Source organism: Entelurus aequoreus, linkage group LG09 (genome assembly GCF_033978785.1).
Source record: "Entelurus aequoreus isolate RoL-2023_Sb linkage group LG09, RoL_Eaeq_v1.1, whole genome shotgun sequence".
Taxonomy (NCBI): Eukaryota; Metazoa; Chordata; class Actinopteri; order Syngnathiformes; family Syngnathidae; genus Entelurus; species Entelurus aequoreus.
This window is the reverse complement of record NC_084739.1, coordinates 64308896-64332252: the sequence shown is the minus strand read 5'-3', so window position 1 is coordinate 64332252 and position 23357 is coordinate 64308896. Positions and strand designations below refer to the sequence as shown.

Genomic DNA, 23357 nt, shown 5'->3' with positions numbered 1-23357 from the left:
AAAAAATGCGCATGCGAATAGCATGGATCCAACGAATCGATGACTTAATTAATCTGCAACTATTTTAATAATCGATTTTAATCGATTTAATCGATTAGTTGTTGCAGCCCTACATACAATTGATCAAAACAAAGTCAATAGTACACAATAACTAAACAAAAGCAAAAACCACTATCTAGTACTCATTTAAATCCTTTGATTTGTGTCCTCTGGTATCCTGGGAATTATTCACTGAGCTTTTAAGTATTAACAAAAACAACAGAAAAAATGATTTTGAGAAAATAAAAAGATTGATGTATCCATCATATACTGATACTACCCTTGATATAAACACCACTTATTCATGGATCGAGCCGCCATCCTCTTACGTGTCGTGTACTGACAGTGACACCAACAGTTGTTATAGTATCCTCTCTCTAAACTCTTGTTAATGCCTGTTGATAACTGCTTACTTTCTGCTGCAACATGGTTTCATCTAGATCTCTTTTACGTTTACTAAGCACTTATTTATTGGTGTTGTTTCAAGCTAACTTAGTAGTTAGCTTAGCTATTGGGATGCCTGCCTCTGGCTTTCTCTCGGTGTGTAATATGTTTAACCTTGTCCTCCATTGATAATGATATTTAAGGTACGAAGAAAGAGTTCATTTGGAGGTGATTTTTAGCTTTGGGGCCGACTCCACACTGTATAAGGAGATAGGACTAGGGTTGTCCCGATATACCAATATGTTGGTGCTGATACCGGTACCAAAATGTATTTTGATACTTTTCTAAATAAAGGGAACTGCAAAAAATGGCATTAATGGCTTTATTTTAACACAAAATCTTACGGTACATTAACTGTATGTTTTTCTTATTGCAATCGAAGAACAATTTTGGCCTTAAATAAAATAGTGAACATACTAGACAACTTGTCTTTTAGTAGTAAGTAAACAAACAAAGACTCCTAATTAGTCTGCTGACATATGCAGTAACATATTGTGTCATTTATACACCTATTATTTTGTCTACATTATGAGGGACAAGCTGTGAAAATGGATTATTAATCTACTTGTTCATTTAATGTTAATATCTGCTTATTTTCTGTTTCAACATGTTCTATCTACACTTCTGTTAAAATGTAATAATCACTTATTCTTCTCTTGTTTGGATACTTTACATTAGTTTTGAATGATACCACATCGATCCGATACCAAGTAGTTACAGGATCATACATTGGTCATATTCAAAGTCCTCATGTGTCCAGGGACGTATTTCCTGAGTTTATAAACATAATACACATTTTAAAAAAAAGGTTTTGTGACGATAAAAAAATATTGATGTAATCATAGTGGTATCGACTAGATACACTATTGTACTTGGTATCATTACAGTGGATGTCAGGTGTAGATCCGCCCATGGCATTTGTTTACATTGAGGAGCGCTATCTTTTGTTAGTGGTGACGCCGTTGAGCTATTGTATCCTCCTACGGTGTGTAGTGAAGCATGTTTAGCTATTCCTTGTCCTGCAGTGATAATGGTACTTGTAAGAAACTCACTTTATTTGTCGCCATGGAGGCGAGGATTAGTGATTTAGAAGTAGCTGAAACACTGCCGACTGCGGATGGATGCCAGCTGCTAGCTAGTTTGCCATGTCTTAAAGCAGCTCTTCCTGAGGGCGTTTCAGTGTTATAACTTCACCTTTATCTTTAGCTTTTAGGCCAAAATGTGTCCGTTCTCCCTTTTCTGTCTACACACTGTGTCTGCTTGTAAGTACTCAGTGTGTGTGCGCTGCTGAACATGCTCCTCTGCTCGTAAAACCAGCAATGTCACGACGTGACGACGCGCCGTCATGCCCATTTAAAAAAATAAATAAATGGGGAACCGGTACTTTTCAAACAGAGTATAGTACCGTTTTTTATTCATAAATACCGCGATACTATACTGGTACCGGTATGCCGTGCAACCCTCATGTGGACAATTAGCTGCTAGTCGCTTGTCAGCCGGGGGACTGAAAAGATTACCGCGATTACCTACTTTTTCGGGAAAATCAGCCGATTGAGCGGCACATCCCTAGTTACAAGCTTGCGCTAAAGTAATAACAACATGCTATAGCACTTATGTTGCTGTTGTCATTTTGCGCTGCTTAGCGATAATGAGGAAGTTGCCAATACTTTATCTGACATAAACACACAGATTTTTCATTTACTGTATATTTTAACTTTGGATCTCAAACTTTAAGCCCCCGTCGACTTAAGATGGTACTTTTTTAGTAATAAGAATATGTGGACCGAGACTTGATGAGTTGGTCGACTTCGGCAAGTTCCACTGTATTGACAGTTCCCACCTGAGTTTGAGGCTGACGGCCGGGTAGCGCCCCCCTCCGAAAATAGGCATGTTGGAGCCGACCAACATGTGGATGTCTTCAAAGGTCCACATGATGTTTCGCACAAAGTCGTTCCTCAAACCCTGTAAAGAATATTAATATCATTATTACTAGAGATGTCCGATGATGGCTTTTTTGCCGATATCCGATATTGTCCAACTCTTAATTACCGATTCAGATATCAACCGATACCGATATATAGTTGTGGAATTAACACATTGTTATGCCTAATTTTGTTGTGATGCCCCGCTGGATGCATTAAACAATGTAACAAGAGTTTCCACACGAACAATATTAAGTAGCCGCCTCCTCTTCCTTCTGCCTCTGTTTCTGTCAGTACTCTACACAGCACCCAGCATTGTCCCACCCACACAACCATCTGATTGGTTACAAACAGAGCGGTAACAGCCAATCAGCAGTGCGTATTCAGAGCGGTAACAGCCAATCAGCAGTGCGTATTCAGAGGGCATGTAGTCAGTGCTTAGCGTTTAGCAGGTAAGCATCAGGCAGCGAACTCTCCCCAAATTATAATAAACACCTCCCAGTCAACTACTAGTTACATCACTATGAGCCCGTTGACCTTTTACAAATATAAAAGTAGCTCAGCTCGCTCGCAGTCCTGGCTTGAGGTGAAGGCTAATTCGCTTTTCGTGTAACGTTAGCTCATTTTGCGTTGTGTGTGTGTGTTACGGACAGCAAAGCCCTGTCTGTCTGTTATTTCACTTTACCTTTTTCTGTGCTGATTGAGCTGTGTTGAAGCAGCAAAAAAGGACATTATGTTAAATGAAGAGTTTCTGTCTCTGATAGTTGATATAATAATGTAACTAGATCATTAAGCCTACATGAACTCCATGGTGTTCAGGGATGAATAGTCTCTCCTATTGCTATTGTACCATTTTTTCAGCTATAGTTACATTAATCATTAGTAATGCAGCAGCCTAGTTTTGAATGGCAGGGTCCCTGCTATCACATGTTGATAAAAATATAACATTTACATAATAACAATCAGCTAAAGGCTTCCCAAATGCTGTAATAAATTAAGCATGATGAGTTGACTTGAAACTGTTTAATGTTGCACTTTTTATATGTTAAGAAAAGTTTTGTCATTTTATTTAATCTGAGCAACAACTTGAGGCAGTTTAATGTTGATTAACGTGGGCAGAATTATTATAGTGTTCCCAATGTTAAAAGGATAAAGCCATTGTTTACAAATTTGGTAAATAAATAACCAAAAAATGTATATTTTGTTGTTCTCTTACTGTACCGAAAATGAACCGAACCATGACCTCTAAACCGAGGTACGTACCGAACCGAAATTTTTGTGTGCCGTTACACCCCTAGTGCTTAGTCAAAGCATGACTTAATGGACTCACCTGACTGTTCTCGCCCTCGTTAAAGAGTGCCAGCAGGTTCTGCTCTTGTGGCACCGCCGTCACCTGGCCCAGAGCGTATTTGCTGTCCATGGGCACACTTTCCTACAACATTTGGAGGGAAATGTCACTCAAAAGTAATCAATCTGGGGATAACGCTAAATAAGCTACCTGTTTACAAGCAGCAGACTCTTCATCCGTGTTGGAGCTGGTGAAGGCGGTGGGCCACGAAGAGCTGAACTCCTGCGCCTCGCAGTCACCATCGTTCAAGTTGTCCTCTACAGGCTCGGCGGCACAGTCGCCATTAATACTGTAGTAGAGGAACTTGGAGAGGATTGCTTTTTGATACCAATGCTCTTTGCTCTTCTTTTTCCTCTGCCACTTCTTATCCATCAGCCGCTGGTAAAAGTCTTTTAACCACGTCCAATCCCCGGTCTACAACACACACACACAGCTCATTATACTTCCACCGTGGTTCCTGTCGTTTGTAAGGCGGGACTAGGCAACTGTGGTACCTGAGAGGATCTCATGAAGAGCTCTTGAATGTCCAACTCGTCCAAAAGAAGGGTGCGACCCACGCGATGCACGGCCATGCTGACGTGGGACTTGCTGTAGGGGATTTTCAAGAGCTTCTTGATGTTCTGAATGGATCAGAGGACAAGTCAGTATCGCCGCAACACATCCGTGTCTGGTCTGTAACGGTTTCACCAACCTCAGAGTCTGATACGACATCGACGTCATCCCCGATGCAGTCAATAAAATCATACGCCATCCCGAAACTGCAAAAAATACAGAATAAGTGTGACTAGTGATACCTTTGACCCAACAAAAAACTAAATCAACACTATATTAATGCCTGTTACAAAATTAAACATTACATTGTGGCCCCTAACATGTGCTAAATTTCCGCAAATAAAACAATAAGAGGATGACCAATTGTTTCAAATCCAGTCCAATCATGGCTGTATGGATTTATTTGCACACAAAAGGGTAAGAATTTGGCAAACCATACACCCCTGCTGAGTTGACAAGGTTATTAATAGAGATGTCCGATAATGGCTTTTTTTCCGATATCCGATATTCCGATATTGTCCAACTCTTAATTACCGATTCCGATATCAACCGATACCGATATATACAGTCGTGGAATTAACACATTATTATGCCTTATTTTGTTGTGATGTCCCGCTGGATGCATTAAACAATGTAACAAGGTTTTCCAAAATAAATCAACTCAAGTTATGGAAAAAAATGCCAACATGGCACTGCCATATTTATTATTGAAGTCACAAAGTGTATTATTTTTTTAAACATGCCTCAAAACGGGTGGAGTGCCATTTTCGGGTTGGAGAGAAGACCCTTACCCAAGTGGAGGAGTTCAAGTACCTCAAAGTCTTGTTCACGAGTGAGGGAAGAGTGAATCATGAGATCGACAGGCGGATTCGGTGCGGCGTCTTCAATAATGCGGACGCCGTATCGATCCGTTGTGGTGAAGAAGGAGCTGAGCCGGAAGGCAAAGCTCTCAATTTACCGGTCGGATCTACGTTCCCATCCTCACCTATGGTCATGAGCTTTGGGTTATGACCAAAAGGACAATATCATGGCCTAGTGGGTAGAGCGGCCGTGCCAGAAACCTGAGGGTTGCAGGTTCGCTCCAAATCGCTGCCGTTGTGTCCTTGGGCAGGACACTTCACCCTTGCCCCCGGTGCCGCTCACACTGGTGACTGAATGTTGAATGAATGACAGGTAGCCTCGCTTCCGTCAGTCTACTCCAGAGCAGCTGTGGCTACAAATGTAGCTTACCACCACCAGGTGTGAATGAATGATGGGTTCTCACTTCTCTGTGAGCGCTTTGAGTACCGTATTTTTCGGACTATAAGTCGACGTTTTTTTCATAGTTTGGCCGTGGGTGCGACGTACACTCCGGAGCGACTTATGTGTGAAATTATTAACACATTACCGTAAAATATCAAATAATATTATTTAGCTCATTCGCGTGAGCGACGAAGAAAATGTCCGCAATCGTCACACACACGTCAGCAATCGTCACTCACACGCTAACCAATAAGAATTCGGTGGGGGCGGGTCATGGCAGAAGTGCATTGTGGGTAATGATATGCTAACTGCTATATGCTATACGCTACTGCCGAAGCTATTAAAATGGATCACATCAACATTGGCGGTAACTTATAAAAACTGAGAAGAACTGAACTAAAATGGCACCGAAAAGGACATCATATACTGCAGATTACAAGCAGGACGTAGTGAAATATGCTGCAGAGAACAGCAATCAAGCAGCAGAAAGAAAGGACGCTAGCGGGGCGCATACCAGAGGCAACACCGAGGAAGAAGATTTCATGGGATTTAGCGATCGGGAGTGACAGATTGTTTGGTAAACGTATAGCATGTTCTATGTTATAGTTATTTGAATGACTCTTACCATAATATGTCACGTTAACATACCAGGCACGTTCTCAGTTGGTTATTTATGCCTCATATAACGTACACTTATTCAGCCTGTTGTTCACTATTCTTTATTTATTTTAAATTGCCTTTCAAATGTCTATTCTTGGTGTTGGCTTTTATCAAATACGATTCACCAAAAAATGCGACTTATACTCCAGTGTGACGTATATATGTTTTTTTCCTTCTTTATTGTGCATTTTCGGCCGGTGCGATGTATACTCCGGAGCGACTTATAGTCCGAAAAATACGGTATTTAATAATAGAAAAGTGCTATATAAAATCGAATCCATTACTATTATTATCACAAGTACAAGCGGCCGGAATGAGTTTCCTCCGCCAGGTGGCAGGGCTCTCCCTTAGAGATAGGGTGAGAAGTTATGCCATCCGGGGGGAGCTCAAACTAAAGCCGCTGCTCCTCCACATGGAGAGGAGCCAGATGAGGTGGTTCGGGCATCTGGTCAGGATGCCACCCGTACGCCTCCCTAAGGAGGTGTTTAGGGCACGTCCGACCGGTAGGAGGCCACGGGGAAGACCCAGGACACGTCGGGAAGACTATGTCTCTCGGCTGGCCTGGGAACGCCTCGAGATCCCCCGGGAGGAGCTGGACAAGGAGCTTAGGCTGCTTCCCCCGCGTCCCGACCTCGGATAAGCGGAAGATGATAGATGGATGGATATATCATAGAACCTTGAAAAGGGCTTGCTCTTGCTGCTGGAGCCTAACACGGTGGTGCCAGCACTGCCCAGTTGGGAGTTCTCTCTCAGCCAGTTGGCAGGTGGTAGCTTCAGGTCGGTCTTCTCCTGCAAGAGGGCATACGTGCTCGGAGGTGGGGCCGCACAGTATTTGACAACAGCACTGCTCTTGATTTCCCCGCTGCTGGAACACATGGCTGAGTCCTTCACAACAACAACAACAACAACACAAATTGTTTAGCATTGCGAATGACTTCCAACATACAAAGACCCAGAACCTTCTACTCACCTGCTTGCTGTCGTCTATCACAGAGATGGTGTTTTTTTCCTGGGCATTATCTGTCGTGATTCCAGGATACTTGTTCCCAGCTGAGTCACTCATAGTGGCACAGAAACACAATTAGACCTCGGCAAGCTTTCCCCGGCGTGGGTAGTCCGTGGACTACATGAGTTGTTGACGTGAGTTTAGCTAGCTAGCTAGCTTCTCGACAACTGCAGACAGGAAACCCCCGTGTGGTAAAATGTCACATAAATATACAAAAACGAGTCATCCTCCGTGTCTTATTCTGTAACCTTTAGTCAAGTGAAGTCCCGAAATAAGAACTTCGACTTCTCCTCCCCCCCAACAGCAAGCCGTCACTAACGACAGCGACACACAACAACTTCCGGTTTTTGGACAACGTGACCATTTTTACCAAAATTATTTTGTGTTTATGATAAAGTAAAAACACGAAATGTAACAAAGCATGAACACCACATGAAGTACATCAATTTCATATCAAATTAAATATTAGTAATAGTGTTAAACGCGAGACCGCAACCCGGAAGTACCTACCAGCCGGGGATTCCTTCTAGAAAAGTTGAGAACGTTTATTTTCAACGTTCAAATCTTGGAGAATTATTAAGAGTACAAAAGCCCTTAAATGTATATCTTTGTTAAAAACATTTAAAGTGATTTAGGTAGCCATTTTTGTCTTTTATTTATTTATTTATTTTTGTATTATTTATTAATATTTAATACTCTATCTGTATTTGCTTTTGTTTTCTTTCCTTGTTGTTGAAAGTGCCTTGACTATTGAGTGAATTATAAATGTTTGTTGTTCAATAAAAAATTTAAAAAACATTTATTTCAACGTGCTTTTAGAAAGAACTGAATGACATCAGCTTCCGGGTTTGACCGTGTGACATTTTTTTAAAGTATTTTACCAAAATTATTTTGTGTTTATGATAAAGTAAGAACACACAATATAACAAAACACGAAAACTGCATGAAGTAGATACATTTCCTATCAAATTAAATATTAGTAATAGTGTTAAACGCGAGACCGCAACCCGGGAACTCTTATCAGCCGGGGATTCCTTCTAGAAAAATCGAGAACATTTATTTTCAATGTTTAAATTTTGGAGAATGATTAAGAGTACAAAAGCCCTTAATTTGATATAAAAACATTTAAAGTGATTTAGGTAGCCCTTTTTGTCTTTTTTTTAATTTTTATTTTTTATTAATACTCTATCTGTATTTTCTTTTGTTTTATTTCCTTTTTGTTGAAAGTTCCTTGACTGTTCGTGAATTATAAATGCATGTTTGTTGTTCAATAGAAAACAAACAAACAAACAAGAAAAAAACATTTATTTTCAACGTGCTTCTAGAAAGAACTGAATGATATCAGCTTCCGGGTTTGACCACGTGACAATGTTTTAAAAGTCTTTTACCAAAATTATTTTATGTTTATGATAAAGTAAGAACACAAAATATAACAAAACATGAAAACTGCATGAAGTAGATCAATTTGTTATTAAATTAAATATTAGTAATAGTGTTAAACGCGAGACCGCAACCCGGAAGTACCTACCAGCCGGGGATTCCTTCTAGAAAAGTTGAGAACATTTAACGTGCTTCGAGAACGAACAGAATGACATCAGCTTTTGTTAAATGTGGAAAAATAAACCACTCCCTTTTGGTTCTTTTGTATTTCCATTTAATTCTTATTGGCATTCCTATCCATTACATCATATTTACATACATCATATATCTGTTGTCAACTTGTCTGACCTAAACGTCAAAATATTTTTTGTTTTTAGGAAAACAAAATAATAATAATATTTACAGATAGATCAATTAAAGAAAGACAACATTATTAATAATAATAATCGAAAATAAAATAATATAAATAGATAATAAATAATACTTTTAAATAAAATACAATAAAAATATATATAGACATATAGGGATTAATCCTTTTTTTTTTTAACAGTACAATCACTAATTCGATGAATTAAAATCAGGCTTATGTTTTCCCAGTATGAAGTAAATGTATCCAATTTATAACTAATAAAAGCAGTTATCTTCTCTATTTTATATATGTCCATTGGGATTTCCATCCATTGCTTCAAAGTTGGACTCTCCTGGGATATATCCATTTCCTAGTAATGGTCTCTTTACAGGGCCACTAGTAGGATATTCATTAAATGTTTATCATTATTTCACAGGGAATATATTTATCAAACAAACACGGGGAAATTAAATAACCTATTAGTACTATATTGACATACAAACGTTTTGCTTGATTGATAACTTCAATTATATTCCATATTGTATAATTATTTATGTTATATTTATTAATAACTTTATCATCATCCTAATTAAATTGGATTATTAATTAACTAACGGATTTACTGTGCGAACTTGACCGGTGACGTTTTATGTTGAAAATCTAGCCAACCTAACCTAACTGGACATATCAACGTAAAACCGGAAGTAGATATTAACTTCCGGTTTCTTTTGTCACACAACTATTGGTTTTGAGAAACAAAATACAAATGAACATCATTTTATATCTGAATTTTACGCGATATTATATATTGTTTTAAATAATTAATACAAATGTTTTATTGTGGGGGGAGGAGCCATGACACCAACGTGCCTGCTATGAGGGCAGGGCAGGAATTCATCAGCTGATGCCAGCTTTTTAACAATCAACTGTTGTTCGACCACCGCAGGAACACAATCGAGTTTGTGACCGAGAAAAGGTTATTTTTATTTTTCCCTGAACTAAAATGGGGAGCTGGAAGAGTCAAGTGCGTGCTCAATTTCTACTCAGAGATCAGAGAGAGAAGCATCCATATGAAGGAGTCTTTACCAGCTGTGAGAATGATATACATTTGCATATTATAATGGTAATATATTCATTATTTTAATGTTGCAGTGTCTCATTTGGAAGAACGACTTGAAATTCGTCTGCAGATTTTGAAAGATGTCCAGTCAAACAGGTTAGAAATTATTTTTATTTTTTTGGTCATTTTTTCCCACTATTTGTTTATATTTGACAAATACAATATTTGCATTGCAGCTCAGAAGGTGGAGTCAATGTGAGATTACTTCAACTACAGCTCAGGGAGAGTGAACATCTGGCTGAAAAAGTGAGTTGGCCCATTTTCAACAAAGTAGAAAAAGTATTAGACAACGAGGTGAGGCAATTCCTGAAGGAATGCTCCAATGCTGAAGGTTAGAAATAACAAGAATTGCTTGAGATTTGTTGAACGTGGAAAAATTGTAGCTTGAATTTCCAGGATGAAACACTGGTTGGTGTTGGAGTTTTTCAAAACGATCGGGAAATGTTGAAGTAGTAACATTTTTCATTCAGAAAAGGTATCACAGAATTCCTGGAAATTCGGGATTACGGGGAAATTTTCCAGTTCAAAAAACAACTTTGTTTTTTGTCCTGATTAAAAGGAGTGTTTTGACGGTGGAACGGTTGAAGTGTGTTGAAAAATGTGGGAGGAGTAGTCGACAGAAAAAAGGGTGAAAATAGGGTTTGGAAAACTGGAATTTATGGGAATTCCTGGAATTTTTTTGAACTTGGAAAAATGGTAGCTTGAATTTCCAGGATGAGGTGAATGTGTTGAAGGTGGAATGGCTTGAATCGGTGAAGTTTGAGAAATGGATAATTCATTTTGAATAGGGAAAATGGTTCTAAAAACTGGGAATTCTAGGAAATCCTGGAATTTTTTTTTAATCATTGTTGGAAGGGAGCACACGGTTTTGAACAGGCTGACTATTTTGAAGTTGGAACGGTTTGATTTGGATGAAAAATGTAGGAGTTGTGGAACTGCGAAAAATGTCCCGTTCATTTCAATGGGAATTTCATGAAAATTGGTGAATTCCTGGAAAAAAGGGATTTAAAAAAAAAAAGATAAAACATTTTGAATGATCTGAATGAATTGGTGTTGGTGTTTTTCAAAACGGTCGAGAAATGTTGAAGTAGTAACATTTTTAATTCAGAAAAGGTATTACGGAATTCCTGGGATTTCGGGAAAACCGGGAATTTTTCCAGTTCAAAAAACAACTTTGTTTTTTGTCCTGATTAAGAGGAGTGTTTTGACGGTAGAACAGTTGAAGTGGGTTGAAAAATGTGGGAGGAGTAGTCGACAGAAGAAAAAAAAACGGTGAAAATAGGGTTTGGAAAACTGTGATTTATGGGAATTCCTGGAATTTTTTTGAACTTGGAAAAATGGTAGCTTGAATTTCAAGGATGAGTTGAATGTGTTGAAGGTGGAATGGCTTGAATCGGTTGAAAAATGTGGGAATTTTGGATTTTTGAGAAATGGATAATTCATTTTGAATGGGGAAAATGGTTCTAAAAACTGGGAATTTTATGAAATCCTGGAATTTTTTTTTTATCATTGTTGAAAGAGAGCACACAATTTTGAACAAGCTGAATATTTTGAAGTTGGAACGGTTTGATTTGGATGAAAAATGTAGGAGTTGTGGAACTGCAAAAAATGTCCCGTTCATTTCAATGGGAATTTCATGAAAAATTTGTGAATTCCTGGAAAAGAGGGAATTTTTTTGAAAATGGTAAAACAAATTTGAATGTTCTGAATGAGTTGGTGTTGGAGTTTTTCAAAACGATCGAGAATTGTTGAAGTAGTAACATTTTTAATTCAGAAATGGTATTACGGAATTCCTGGAATTTCGGGAAATTTTTCCATTTCAAAAAACAACTTTGTTTTTTGTCCTGATTAAAAGGAGTGTTTTGACGGTGGAACGGTTGAAGTGGGTTGAAAAATGTGGGAGGAGTAGTCGACAGAAAAAAGGGTGAAAATAGGGTTTGGAAAACTGGGATTCATGGGAATTCCTGGAATTTTTTTGAACTTGGAAAAATGGTAGCTTGAATTTCCAGGATGAGGTGGACGTGTTGAAGGTGGAATGGCTTGAATCGGTGGAAGTTTGAGAAATGGATAATTCATTTTGAATGGGGAAAATGGTTCTAAAAACTGGGAATTCTAGGAAATCCTGGAATTATTTTTTTTTAATCATTGTTGAAAGGGAGCACACGATTTTGAACAGGCTGACTATTTTGATGTTGGAACGGTTTGATTTGGATGAAAAATGTAGGAGTTGTGGAACTGCGAAAAATGTCCCGTTCATTTCAATGAGAATTTTATGAAAATTGGTGAATTCCTGGAAAAAAAGGATTGTTTTTTAAAATGGTAAGACATTTTGAATGATCTGAATTAATTGGTGTTGGAGTTTTTCAAAACGGTCAGGAAATGTTGAAGTAGTAACATTTTTAATTCAGAAAAGGTATTACGGAATTCCGTGAATTTCAGGAAAACCGGGAATTTTTCCAGTTCAAAAAACAACTTTGTTTTTTGTCCTGATTAAGAGGAGTGTTTTGACGGTAGAACAGTTGAAGTGGGTTGAAAAATGTGGGAGGAGTAGTCGACAGAAAAAAACGGTGAAAATAGGGTTTGGAAAACTGGGAATTATGGGAATTCATGGAATTTTTTTGAACTTGGAAAAATGGTAGCTTGAATTTCAAGGATGAGTTGAATGTGTTGAAGGTGGAATGGCTTGAATCGGTTGAAAAAATGTGGAAATTGTGGAAGTTTGAGAAATGGATAATTCATTTTGAAGGGGGAAAATGGTTCTAAAAACTGGGAATTCTAGGAAATTCTGGAATTTTTTTTATATCATTGTTGAAAGGGAGCACACAATTTTGAACAAGCTGAAAATTTTGAAGTTGGAACGGTTTGATTTGGATGAAAAATGTAGGAGTTGTGGAACTGCGAAAAATGTCCCGCTCATTTCAATGGGAATTTCATGAAAAATTTGTGAATTCCTGGAAAAGCCGAAATTTTTTTGAAAATGGTAAAAATTGTATATGTTCTGAATGGTTGGTGTTGGAGTTTTTCAAAACGACCGAGAAATGTTAAAGTAGTAACATTTTTAATTCAGAAAAGGTATCACGGAATTCCTGGAATTTCGGGAAAACTAGGAATTTCTCCAGTTCAAAAAACAACTTTGTTTTTTGTCTTGATTAAAAGAAGTGTTTTAACGGTGGAACGGTTAAAAAATGTGGGAGGAGTAGTCGACAGAAAAAAGGGTGAAAAAAGTGTTTTGAAAAAACTGGGAATTATGGGAATTCCTGGAATTTTTTTTAACTTGGAAAAATGACAGTTTGAATGTCCAGGATGAGTGGAATATGTTGAAGGTGGAATGGTTTGAATCGGTTAAAAAATGTGGAAATGGTGGAATTTAGAAAAATGGCCAATTCATTTTGAATGGGAAAAATGTTCCGGAAAACCTGGAATTCTGGGAAATCTGGGAATTTTTGGAATTTGTCAAGGGCCAGCCCGCGATTCCCGAATGGGCTGAACAGTTTGAAGTTGGAACGGTTTGATTTGGATGAAAAATGTAGGAATTATGGAACTGCGAAAAATGACCCGTTCATTTCAATGGGAATTTCATGAAATATATGTGAATTCCTGGAAAAGAGGGAATTTTGTTGAAAATGGTAAAGAATGTTGAATGTACTGAATGAGTTGGTGTTAGTGTTTTTCAAAATGATCAAGAAATGATGAAGTAGTAACATTTTTAATTCAGAAAGGGCATTACGGAATTCCTGGAATTTCGGGAATTGTTCCAGTTCAAAAAACAACAAGTTTTTTGTCCTGATTAACAGGAGTGTTTTGACGGCGGAACGGTTGAAGTGGGTTGAAAAATGTGGGAGGAGTAGTCGACAGAAAAAAGGGTGAAAATAGGGTTTGGAAAACTGGGATTTATGGGAATTCCTGGAATTTTTTTTAACTTGGAAAAATGACAGTTTCAACGTCCAGGATGAGTGAAATATGTTGAAGGTGGAATGGTTTGAATCGGTTGAAAAATGTGGAAATGGTGGAATTTTGTAAAATGGCCAATTAATTTTGAGTGGGATAAATGTCCTGGGAAACCTGGAATTCTGGGAAATCTGGGAATTTTTGGAATTTTTCAGGGGACAGCCCGCGATTCCCAAATGGGCTGAACAGTTTGAAGTTGGAACGGTTTGATTTGGATGAAAAATGTAGGAATTGTGGAACTGCGAAAAATGACCCGTTCATTTCAATGGGAATTTCATGAAACATTTGTGAATTCCTGGAAGAGGGAATTTTTTGAAAATGGTAAAACAAATTTGAATGTTCTGAATGAGTTGGTGTTGGAGTTTTTCAAAACGATCGAGAAATGATGAAGTAGTAACATTTTTAATTCAGAAATGGTATTACGGAATTCCTGGAATTTTGGGAATTTTTTCCAGTTCAAAAAACAACTTTGTTTTTTATCCTGATTAACAGGAGTGTTTTGACGGTGGAACGGTTGAAGTGGGTTGAAAAATGTGGGAGGAGTAGTCGACAGAAAAAAGGGTGAAAATAGGGTTTGGAAAACTGGGATTTATGGGAATTCCTGGAATTTTTTTTAACTTGGAAAAATGACAGCTTCAACGTCCAGGATGAGTGGAATATGTTGAAGGTGGAATGGTTTTAATCGGTTGAAAAATGTGGACATGGTGGAATTTAGAAAAATGGCCAATTCATTTTGAATGGGAAAAATGTCCCAGAAAACCTGGACTTCTGGGAAATCTGGGAATTTTTGGAATTTGTCAAGGGACAGCCCGCGATTCCCGAATGGGCTGAACAGTTTGAAGTTGGAACGGTTTGATTTGGATGAAAAATTTAGGAATTGTGGAACTGCGAAAAATGACCCGTTCATTTCAATGGGAATTTCATGAAAAAATTGTGAATTCCTGGAAAAGAGGGAATCTTTTTGAAAATGGTAAAAAAAAAAGTTGAATGAGTTGGTGTTGGAGTTTTTCAAAACGGTCGAGAAATGTTGAAGTAGTAACATTTTTAATTCAGAAATGGCATTACGGAATTCCTGGAATTTTGGGAATTTTTTCCAGTTCAAAAAACAACTTTGTTTTTTATCCTGATTAAAAGGAGTGTTTTGATGGTGGAACGGTTGAAGTGGGTTGAAAAATGTGGGAGGAGTAGTCGACAGAAAAAAGGGTGAAAATAGGGTTTGGAAAACTGGGATTTATGGGAATTCCTGGAATTTTTTTTAACTTGGAAAAATGACAGCTTCAACGTCCAGGATGAGTGGAATATGTTGAAGGTGGAATGGTTTTAATCGGTTGAAAAATGTGGACATGGTGGAATTTAGAAAAATGGCCATTTCATTTTGAATGGGAAAAATGTCCCAGAAAACCTGGACTTCTGGGAAATCTGGGAATTTTTGGAATTTGTCAAGGGACAGCCCGCGATTCCCGAATGGGCTGAACAGTTTGAAGTTGGAACGGTTTGATTTGGATGAAAAATGTAGGAATTGTGGAACTGCGAAAAATGACCCGTTCATTTCAATGGGAATTTCACGAAAAAATTGTGAATTCCTGGAAAAGAGGGAATTTTTTTGAAAATGGTAAAAAAAAAAGTTGTATGAGTTGGTGTTTTTCAAAACGGTCGAGAAATGTTGAAGTAGTAACATTTTTAATTCAGAAATGGCATTACGGAATTCCTGGAATTTGGGGAATTTTTCCAGTTCAAAAAACAACTTTGTTTTTTGTCCTGATTAAAAGGAGTGTTTTGACGGTGGAACGGTTGAAGTGGGTTGAAAAATGTGGGAGGAGTAGTCGACAGAAAAAAGGGTGAAAATAGGGTTTGGAAAACTGGGATTTATGGGAATTCCTGGAATTTTTGTGAACTTGGAAAAATGGTAGCTTGAATTTCCAGGATGAGTTGAATATGTTGAAGGTGGAATGGCTTGAATCGGTGGAAGTTTGAGAAATGGATCATTCATTTTGAATGGGGAAAATGGTCCTAAAAACTGGGAATTCTAAAAAATCCTGGAATTATTTTTTTAAAATCATTGTTGAAAGGGAGCACACGATTTTGAACAGGCTGACTATTTTGAAGTTGGAACGGTTTGATTTGGATGAAAAATGTGGGAGTTGTGGAACTGCGAAAAATGTCCCGTTCATTTCAATGGGAATTTCATGAAAATTTGTGAATTCCTGGAAAAAAATGATTTTTTTTAAAAATGGTAAGACATTATGAATGATCTGAATGAATTGGTGTTGGAGTTTTTCAAAACGGTCGAGAAATGTTGAAGTAGTAACATTTTTAATTCAGAAAAGGTATTACGCAATTCCGGGAATTTCAGAAAAACCGGGAATTTTTCCAGTTCAAAAAACAACTTTGTTTTTTATCCTAATTAAAAGGAGTGTTTTGACGGTGGAACGGTTGAAGTGAGTTGAAACATGTGGGAGGAGTAGTCGACAGAAAAAAACGGTGAAAATAGGGTTTGGAAAACTGGGATTTATGGGAATTCCTGGAATTTTTTTGAACTTGGAAAAATGTGAGTTTGAATGTCCAGGATGAGTGAAATATGTTGAAGGTGGAATGGTTTGAATCGGTTGAAAAATGTGGAAATGGTGGAATTTAGATAAATGGCCAATTCATTTTGAATGGGAAAAATGTATTAATTGTCTTCATGTCCATTGTTTGGTGTCTCTTCAGTTGTCTCAGACTGTCTCTGATCTGACCACCGTCCTGCATTTGAAAGACGCCGAGCTGCAGCACTGGCAGTCACGGTAATTACCTCCGCCAGGGAGCCTGCGTTTATGTGTCACTACACTGATACCTCAACTTACAAGCCTGATTGGGTCTGTGATGGAGCTCTTAACTCAAAACTCTAATCAATATCTCCCATTGACATTCATTGAAATCAATTGGTGCTTGCATCCCACCCCAACATGTAGCTTGTCTTTTAACAAGAAAATAACTTTTACATAACAATATTGCATAAAAACAATACAATGGAACAGCGATTTTCACCAAGTACCGCCTCCAAAAAATCCCATGGCTCTCGTAATGTGCCACCATAATGACCGACATTAAAGGCCTACTGAAAGCCACTACTACCTACCATGCAGTCTGATAGTTTATATATCAATGATGAAATCTTAACATTGCAACACATGCCAATACGGCCGGGTTAACTTATAAAGTGCAATTTTAAATTTCCCGCTAAACTTCCGGTTGAAAACGTCTATGTATGATGACGTATGCGCGTGACGTCAATGGTTGAAACGCAAGTATTCGGACACATTGTATCACAATACAAACAGCTCTGTTTTCATCGCAAAATTCCACAGTATTCTGGACATCTGTGTTGGTGAATCTTTTGCAATTTGTTTATTGAACAATGGAGACTGCAAAGAAGAAAGCTGTAGGTGGGAAACGGTGTATTAGCGGCGGGCTGCAGCAACACAACCAGGAGGAATTTTAGTTGGATAGCAGACGCGCTATCCGACGCTGGCGGCCGACCGCATCTATGATCGGGTGAAGTCCTTCGTCGCGCCGTCGATCGCTGGAACGCAGGTGAGCACGGGTGTTGATGAGCAGATGAGGGCTGGCGTAGGTGGAGCGCTAATGTTTTTATCATAGCTCTGACGAGGTCCCGTAGCTAAGTTAGCTTCAATGGCGTCGTTAGCAACAGCATTGCTAGGCTTCGACAGGCGGCACAGGTTCGGTGTCTCCTGATAGTAGTATTGTTGATCTTCTGTCTATCCTTCCAGTCAGGGGCTTATTTCTTTTGTTTCTATCTGCATTTAAGCACGATGCTATCACGTTAGCTCCGTATTTAAAGTGCTTCACCGATGTATTGTCGTGGAGATAAAAGTCACTGTGAATGTCCATTTCGCGTTCTCGACTCTCATTTTCAAGAGCATATAGTATCCGAGGTGGTTTAAAATACAAATCCGTGATCCACAATAGAAAAAGGAGAAAGTGTGGAATCCAATGAGCCCTTTTACCTAAGTTACTGTCAGAGCGAAAAAAGATACGTCCTGCACTGCACTCTAGTCCTTCACTCTTACGTTCCTCATCCACGAATCTTTCATCCGCGCTCAAATTAATGGGGTAATCATCGCTTTCTCGGTCCGAATCGCTCTCGCTGCTGGTGTAAACAATGGGGAAATGCGAGGAGCCTTTCAACCTGCGACGTCACGCTACTTCCGGTACAGGCAAGGCTTTTTTTTATCAGCGACCAAAAGTTGCGAACTTTATCGTCGATGTTCTCTACTAAATCCTTTCAGCAAAAATATGGCAATATCGCGAAATGATCAGGTATGACACATAGAACGGATCTGCTATCCCCGTTTAAATAAAACAATTTCATTTCAGTAGGCCTTTAAAAATTCACCGTGTACCAAATAAAATAGCTTCGAGGTCGGTAAGCACAACCACAATTATTCCGTACATTAGGTTATAAGGCGCACTGTCGATTTTTGAGAAAATGAAAGGATTTTAAGTGCGCCATATAGTCCGAAAAATACGGTAAATGTGTACACGTAGCTGCTGTGACATTTACTACACCAACTAATGGCTTGTAACTCACATTTTTGCTTGCACCTCAAAAGCACAAAAACGTGCCCAAAAACACTCGTAAGTTGAAGTACCACTGTGTGTTTGTTTCTCTTTGCATGATGTGAAGTGAATTATATTTATATAGCGCTTTTTCTCTAGTGACTCAAAGCGCTTTTACACAGTGAAACCCAATAGCTAAGTTACATTTAAACCAGTGCGGGTGGCACTGGGAGCAGGTGGGTAAAGTGTCTTGCCCGAGGACACAACGGAAGTAGGGTTGCAAAGGGGTGGAAAGTTTCCGGTAAATTAGGTTCGGGAAGTTTGGAAAATTTTGACCATTTTTTTGATTATTCAAAGTTGGACATTATTCTGTAGAATAAGATGAGAAGCTTGTAAAACACCAATGCAATGCCACACACAGATATAAATAGTCAGCTAAACAATTGGAGTAGTCTTTAAAAAATATTTGACCGATGGACAAATGAATAGAAATAGGCTAGATCAGGGGTCGGCAACCCGCGGCTCTTTAGCGCCGCCCTAGTGGCTCTCTGGAGCGTTTTCAAAAATGTATGAAAAATGGAAAAAGATGAGGGGGAAAAAATATATTTTTTGTTTTAATATGGTTTCTGTAGGAGGACAAACATGACACAAACCTCCCTAATTGTTATAAATCACACTGTTTATATTAAACATGCTTCACTGATTCGAGTATTTGGCGAGCGCCGTTTTGTCCTACTAATTTCGGCGGTCCTTGAACTCACCGTAGTTTCTTTACATGTACAACTTTCTCCGACCTTCTAAGACATGTTTTAATGCCACTTCTTTTTCTGTCTCATTTTGTCCACCAAACTTTTAACGTTGTGCATGAATGCACAAAGGTGAGTTTTGTTGATGTTATTGACTTGTGTGGAGTGCTAATCAGACATATTTGGTCACTGCATGACTGCAAGCTAATCGATGCTAACATGCTATTTAGGCTAGCTAATAGCTATATATGTACATATTGCATCATTATGCCTCATTTGTAGGTATATTTGAGGTCATTTAGTTTCCTTAAAGTCATCTTAATTCAATTTATATCTCATGACACACTATCTGTATGTAATATGGCTTTTAATTATTTGCGGCTCCAGACAGATTTGTTTTTGTATTTTTGGTCCAATATGGCTCTTTCAACATTTTGGGTTGCCGACCCCTGGGCTAGATGAATAAATGAACAGTCAATCAGCATGCTAAATCAAACTATAACCTACATTCTTGTATGACAACATATTGGCTAGCAGAACAGAAGGCAGAGGTTTGATTTGGCATTTGCTAGTTGAACTTTACAGATCACAAAAAAAGGTAAATTCGGATCGCTAACGTCGTTAGCATAAATGAATGGGATTTAACATAGAGAAAATTAGCATCACGGCTAACGGAGAAATATTTTCGGTTTATTGTGAGACTGGTGGTGGTACATAAACCTAGCTAGCTAGAGATATTGGCCCCGAAATCATTAAACAAGTACAGGAAGAGCTAGCTAGCTTGAGTGGAAGTCTGCTGGAGTAGTCTACAGTCATACAGTAACAAAGCAATTACACCTCTATTACACTTAAATACCATATATTAAATATATTTACCCCGGTAATATCATCAAAACTTACCAGTCCTTGGGCTCAAATACTAGTATGGCCTGTAGTGTGTAGCATGCTGGGAATTATCTGGGCATGTGATGGAAGAACGCACTGCACATGTGATTGAGGAATGAACAGTGCAGGGTTGAAATTCAACTGAATTTGCATTTCAACCCTCTAAAGCAGGGGTGTCCAAAGTGCGGCCCGGGGGCCATTTGCGGCCCGCAGGTAATTTTTTAACGGCCCCACGGCACATTCTAAAAATACCATGAAAAAAAATGTAAAACATAAAAAGTGTTATAAAAGAGTAAACAGGTGAAATGTAACAAGAAAATGTTGCATTATTTACTCTAATAACACAAAGCTGCCATGCAGGCAGTTTCTTTCTTTAAAAAATAATAATGAATCAAAATCAATGTCATTATGAATTATTGACCTATTCAAGGCTCCATTTACTTCACATTAAATATTCCACTTTGAGATATTTTGGGGGGGAAATGTTGCATATTTTTCGGTTGCCATTTAAAAAACAAAGTTTTTTAAAGAAGGGCTTAAAACGAACAAACAAAAAACATAAACAACAATAAAACTTATAATTGACGGATAGATCTGAAGTTGATCTTGAGACTATTGTGGTAAAAGTAAAAGAAAATGTTGGATTTTTTTTTTTTTTTTTTTTTTAAGACTCATTGATCAAAAAAATGATTAATTAAAATCAATGTTGTTATGAGTTATTGACCTTTTTAAGACTCCAATTATTATATCATCTCAAATATTCCACTTTAAAATTTTATTGGGGGGAAATATTGCATATTTTGTGTTTTTTTTCCATTTAAAAAAACACGGTTTTCCTTGACAAAAATGGCATACAACTTAAATCTTTAAAAATGTTATATTGACAGATAGACCTAATGTTGATCTAGAGATTTAAACCTTGAATAATAATAATAATAATAATAATAATAATAATAATAATAATACTAGATAATGACAAATTAAAAATTTTTTTTTTGACCAAAACCCTTTGGGATCCCCGGGATCAAGATATCTTTGTTATCCATATATTGTATTGGTTTTTAAAATGAAAAATATCAAAATGCTTTGATTTTTCAGTGTTCGGCCCTCAGTGGAAAAATTTTGGACACCCTTGCTCTAAAGGCTTAGTGGCCACATGCGTGGACAGCACCTTTTTAGCTCTTATTTCCAAAATTGTGTACACTACTGAATTGGGGTCTTATGGCCGCTTATGTGGACACTTATACTGCCATCTGGTGGTGTCAGAAGAGTATAACATACAATGGAATTTGGGGGGGAAAAAAGTGTAAAAATAAGAATTAGCATGTCACTAAACATGAAGTACACGTTTGTGTACTTATGGACTAAGTACATCATATCAAAAGATGATTTTAGTTTTTATTCTAATTAGGGTCCAATAAGCTCAAATAGCAAAGATAAATAAAAAAAAAACATGTAAATAATCATGCTGCAAGATCTAGCATGTTGCATTCAATGTTTATTCCCTTTAATTCCCGTTAATTCCCATGGAAATTTTCCAAGTTTGAATATTCCCGGAATTTTGCAAGCCTAAACGCCAGTGACTAGGATGGCGGAAGCGGGGGCTCGAACCTGGAACCCTCACGTTGCTGGCACGGCCACTCTACCAACCGAGCCATACCGCCCCCATGTGACGTCATTAGGGATGATGTTTGATAAGAAATTATCGAGTTCGAGCCCATTATCGAATCCTCTTATCGAACCGATTCCTTATCGATTGTCTTATCGAATCCCGTATATAGGTTGTTGTATATGGAAAAAAACACAAAATTTGGTTTAACAAAAGCTCACTTTTATTTTATAAGAAAAAAAAAAAATAAATAAATAAATATTGACTGTTACCCACCTAAAAAAATAAAATAAAGAAATATTGACTGTTGTTACCCAATGCATATTAAGTGGGATTTTTCAGTAAAACAAATATATACAGTAACACAAAAATAACCTGTCTCTGTGATCACTATAAGTGAATAGCCATGCCTTGAGGCGTTTTTTCCGGTCCATTATTTTTGCTGCTTGTGTGACAACACAGGAAATGACGTAGCTCAGTCTAATGACTGAGCTACGTCATTTCCTGTGATGTCCCACAGGGCATTTCTTGTGGGACGGGATTCGTTCCCAGGGATTCGAATAAAGAACCAACTCTTTTTCTTTACTACAGTGGCCTCGATAACGGGAACCGGTTCTCAAAAAGGGATTCGAGTCCATGTAATCGGTTCTTTTCTTATCGAACGGTTCTTTTCTTATCGAACAACCGGGAGAACCGGTTTCGAACATCATCCCTAGACGTCATGCTACCGTTTCAGTGTGTCCCGCCACCGCCAAGAGGCCCTCACTCTGGCCAAAGGGGGTAACGCCCTGAAGGCGAGCGTCTACCGACAAGAGTTCGCCATTGAGTGTCAGACGAAGGAGCTGGCCGCCCTTTACCTGGAGCGGAAGGGGCTTAAAGAAACGCTGTCGCAGGCCCGCCGTGACAAAGAGGATCTGCTGCGGCGCTGGATGGAGGAGAAGGAGGAAGAGGCGGCGAGGTTGAATAAATACAACGCCACACAGGAGAGGTACGTTGAGAGTCAGCGCTTGAATGCGGCATTTTTTACTCCTTTTATTGCTTTTTGGCCAGGTGGCAACGTTTAGCCAGGCACTTGAGGAAGCACCTGGCGAAGAAGGATGGCGATCCCCAGGAAAGCGGCTCCTGAGCACACGCCTCATTTTACCCGCATATGGACAAGACAAGTAAATCCGCGTCTTTATCAAGGTAACATGGCCGTTTTAGTCGTGAAAAAGAACCGTGTCAGGACACCTACACGTCCACGCGGTCCGTGGCGATGATTGCCTTGATGATGCAGTAAGAGGTACGGCGACCTCATCAAAGTTCCTTGTTGCACCTTGTTACTCACGCCGTGATGTCACCGCTCATTTAAAGAGCCAGCTCATTCGGTTTTTGGCGAATTTTTTGCTTTTAACAAACACATCCCGTCTTCAGGTAAAGTGTGTTGTCATCAATTGTCCACTTTTTAACTTACTGTCAGTGGGTTTGAAGATGTAACAAAAGCTCGAAACTTTTAAGCATGTTTTAAAACAAATTGTGTTTGCTGTTAAATTCTCGTATGTTTTTTT

At 38.4% G+C, this 23357-nt stretch overlaps 2 protein-coding genes across 3 annotated transcripts in view; one reads left to right on the top strand and one right to left on the bottom strand.

Annotated features, from left to right (window-relative positions):
- Positions 1-23357, bottom strand: part of LOC133657622 (erythroid differentiation-related factor 1-like) — a 62427-nt gene that overhangs the window by 34882 nt on the left and 4188 nt on the right. For both annotated transcript variants that reach the window (XM_062059176.1, XM_062059178.1), the window contains exons 2-8: positions 7178-7257; positions 6884-7092; positions 4445-4511; positions 4248-4373; positions 3904-4167; positions 3736-3837; positions 2324-2445 (exon numbers count right to left, since the gene is read on the bottom strand). In XM_062059176.1, coding sequence (XP_061915160.1) covers positions 2324-2445; positions 3736-3837; positions 3904-4167; positions 4248-4373; positions 4445-4511; positions 6884-7092; positions 7178-7257 — 970 coding nt within the window. The remainder of the gene's footprint in view (positions 1-2323; positions 2446-3735; positions 3838-3903; positions 4168-4247; positions 4374-4444; positions 4512-6883; positions 7093-7177; positions 7258-23357) is intronic.
- LOC133657626 (autophagy-related protein 16-like) lies at positions 9866-23344 on the top strand. The gene is made up of 6 exons (XM_062059185.1): positions 9866-10033; positions 10095-10158; positions 10239-10308; positions 16720-16793; positions 22547-22798; positions 22861-23344. Exons 1-6 carry the CDS (start codon positions 9946-9948, stop codon positions 22934-22936), a joined length of 624 nt encoding a protein of 207 aa, XP_061915169.1. The 5' UTR covers positions 9866-9945; the 3' UTR covers positions 22937-23344.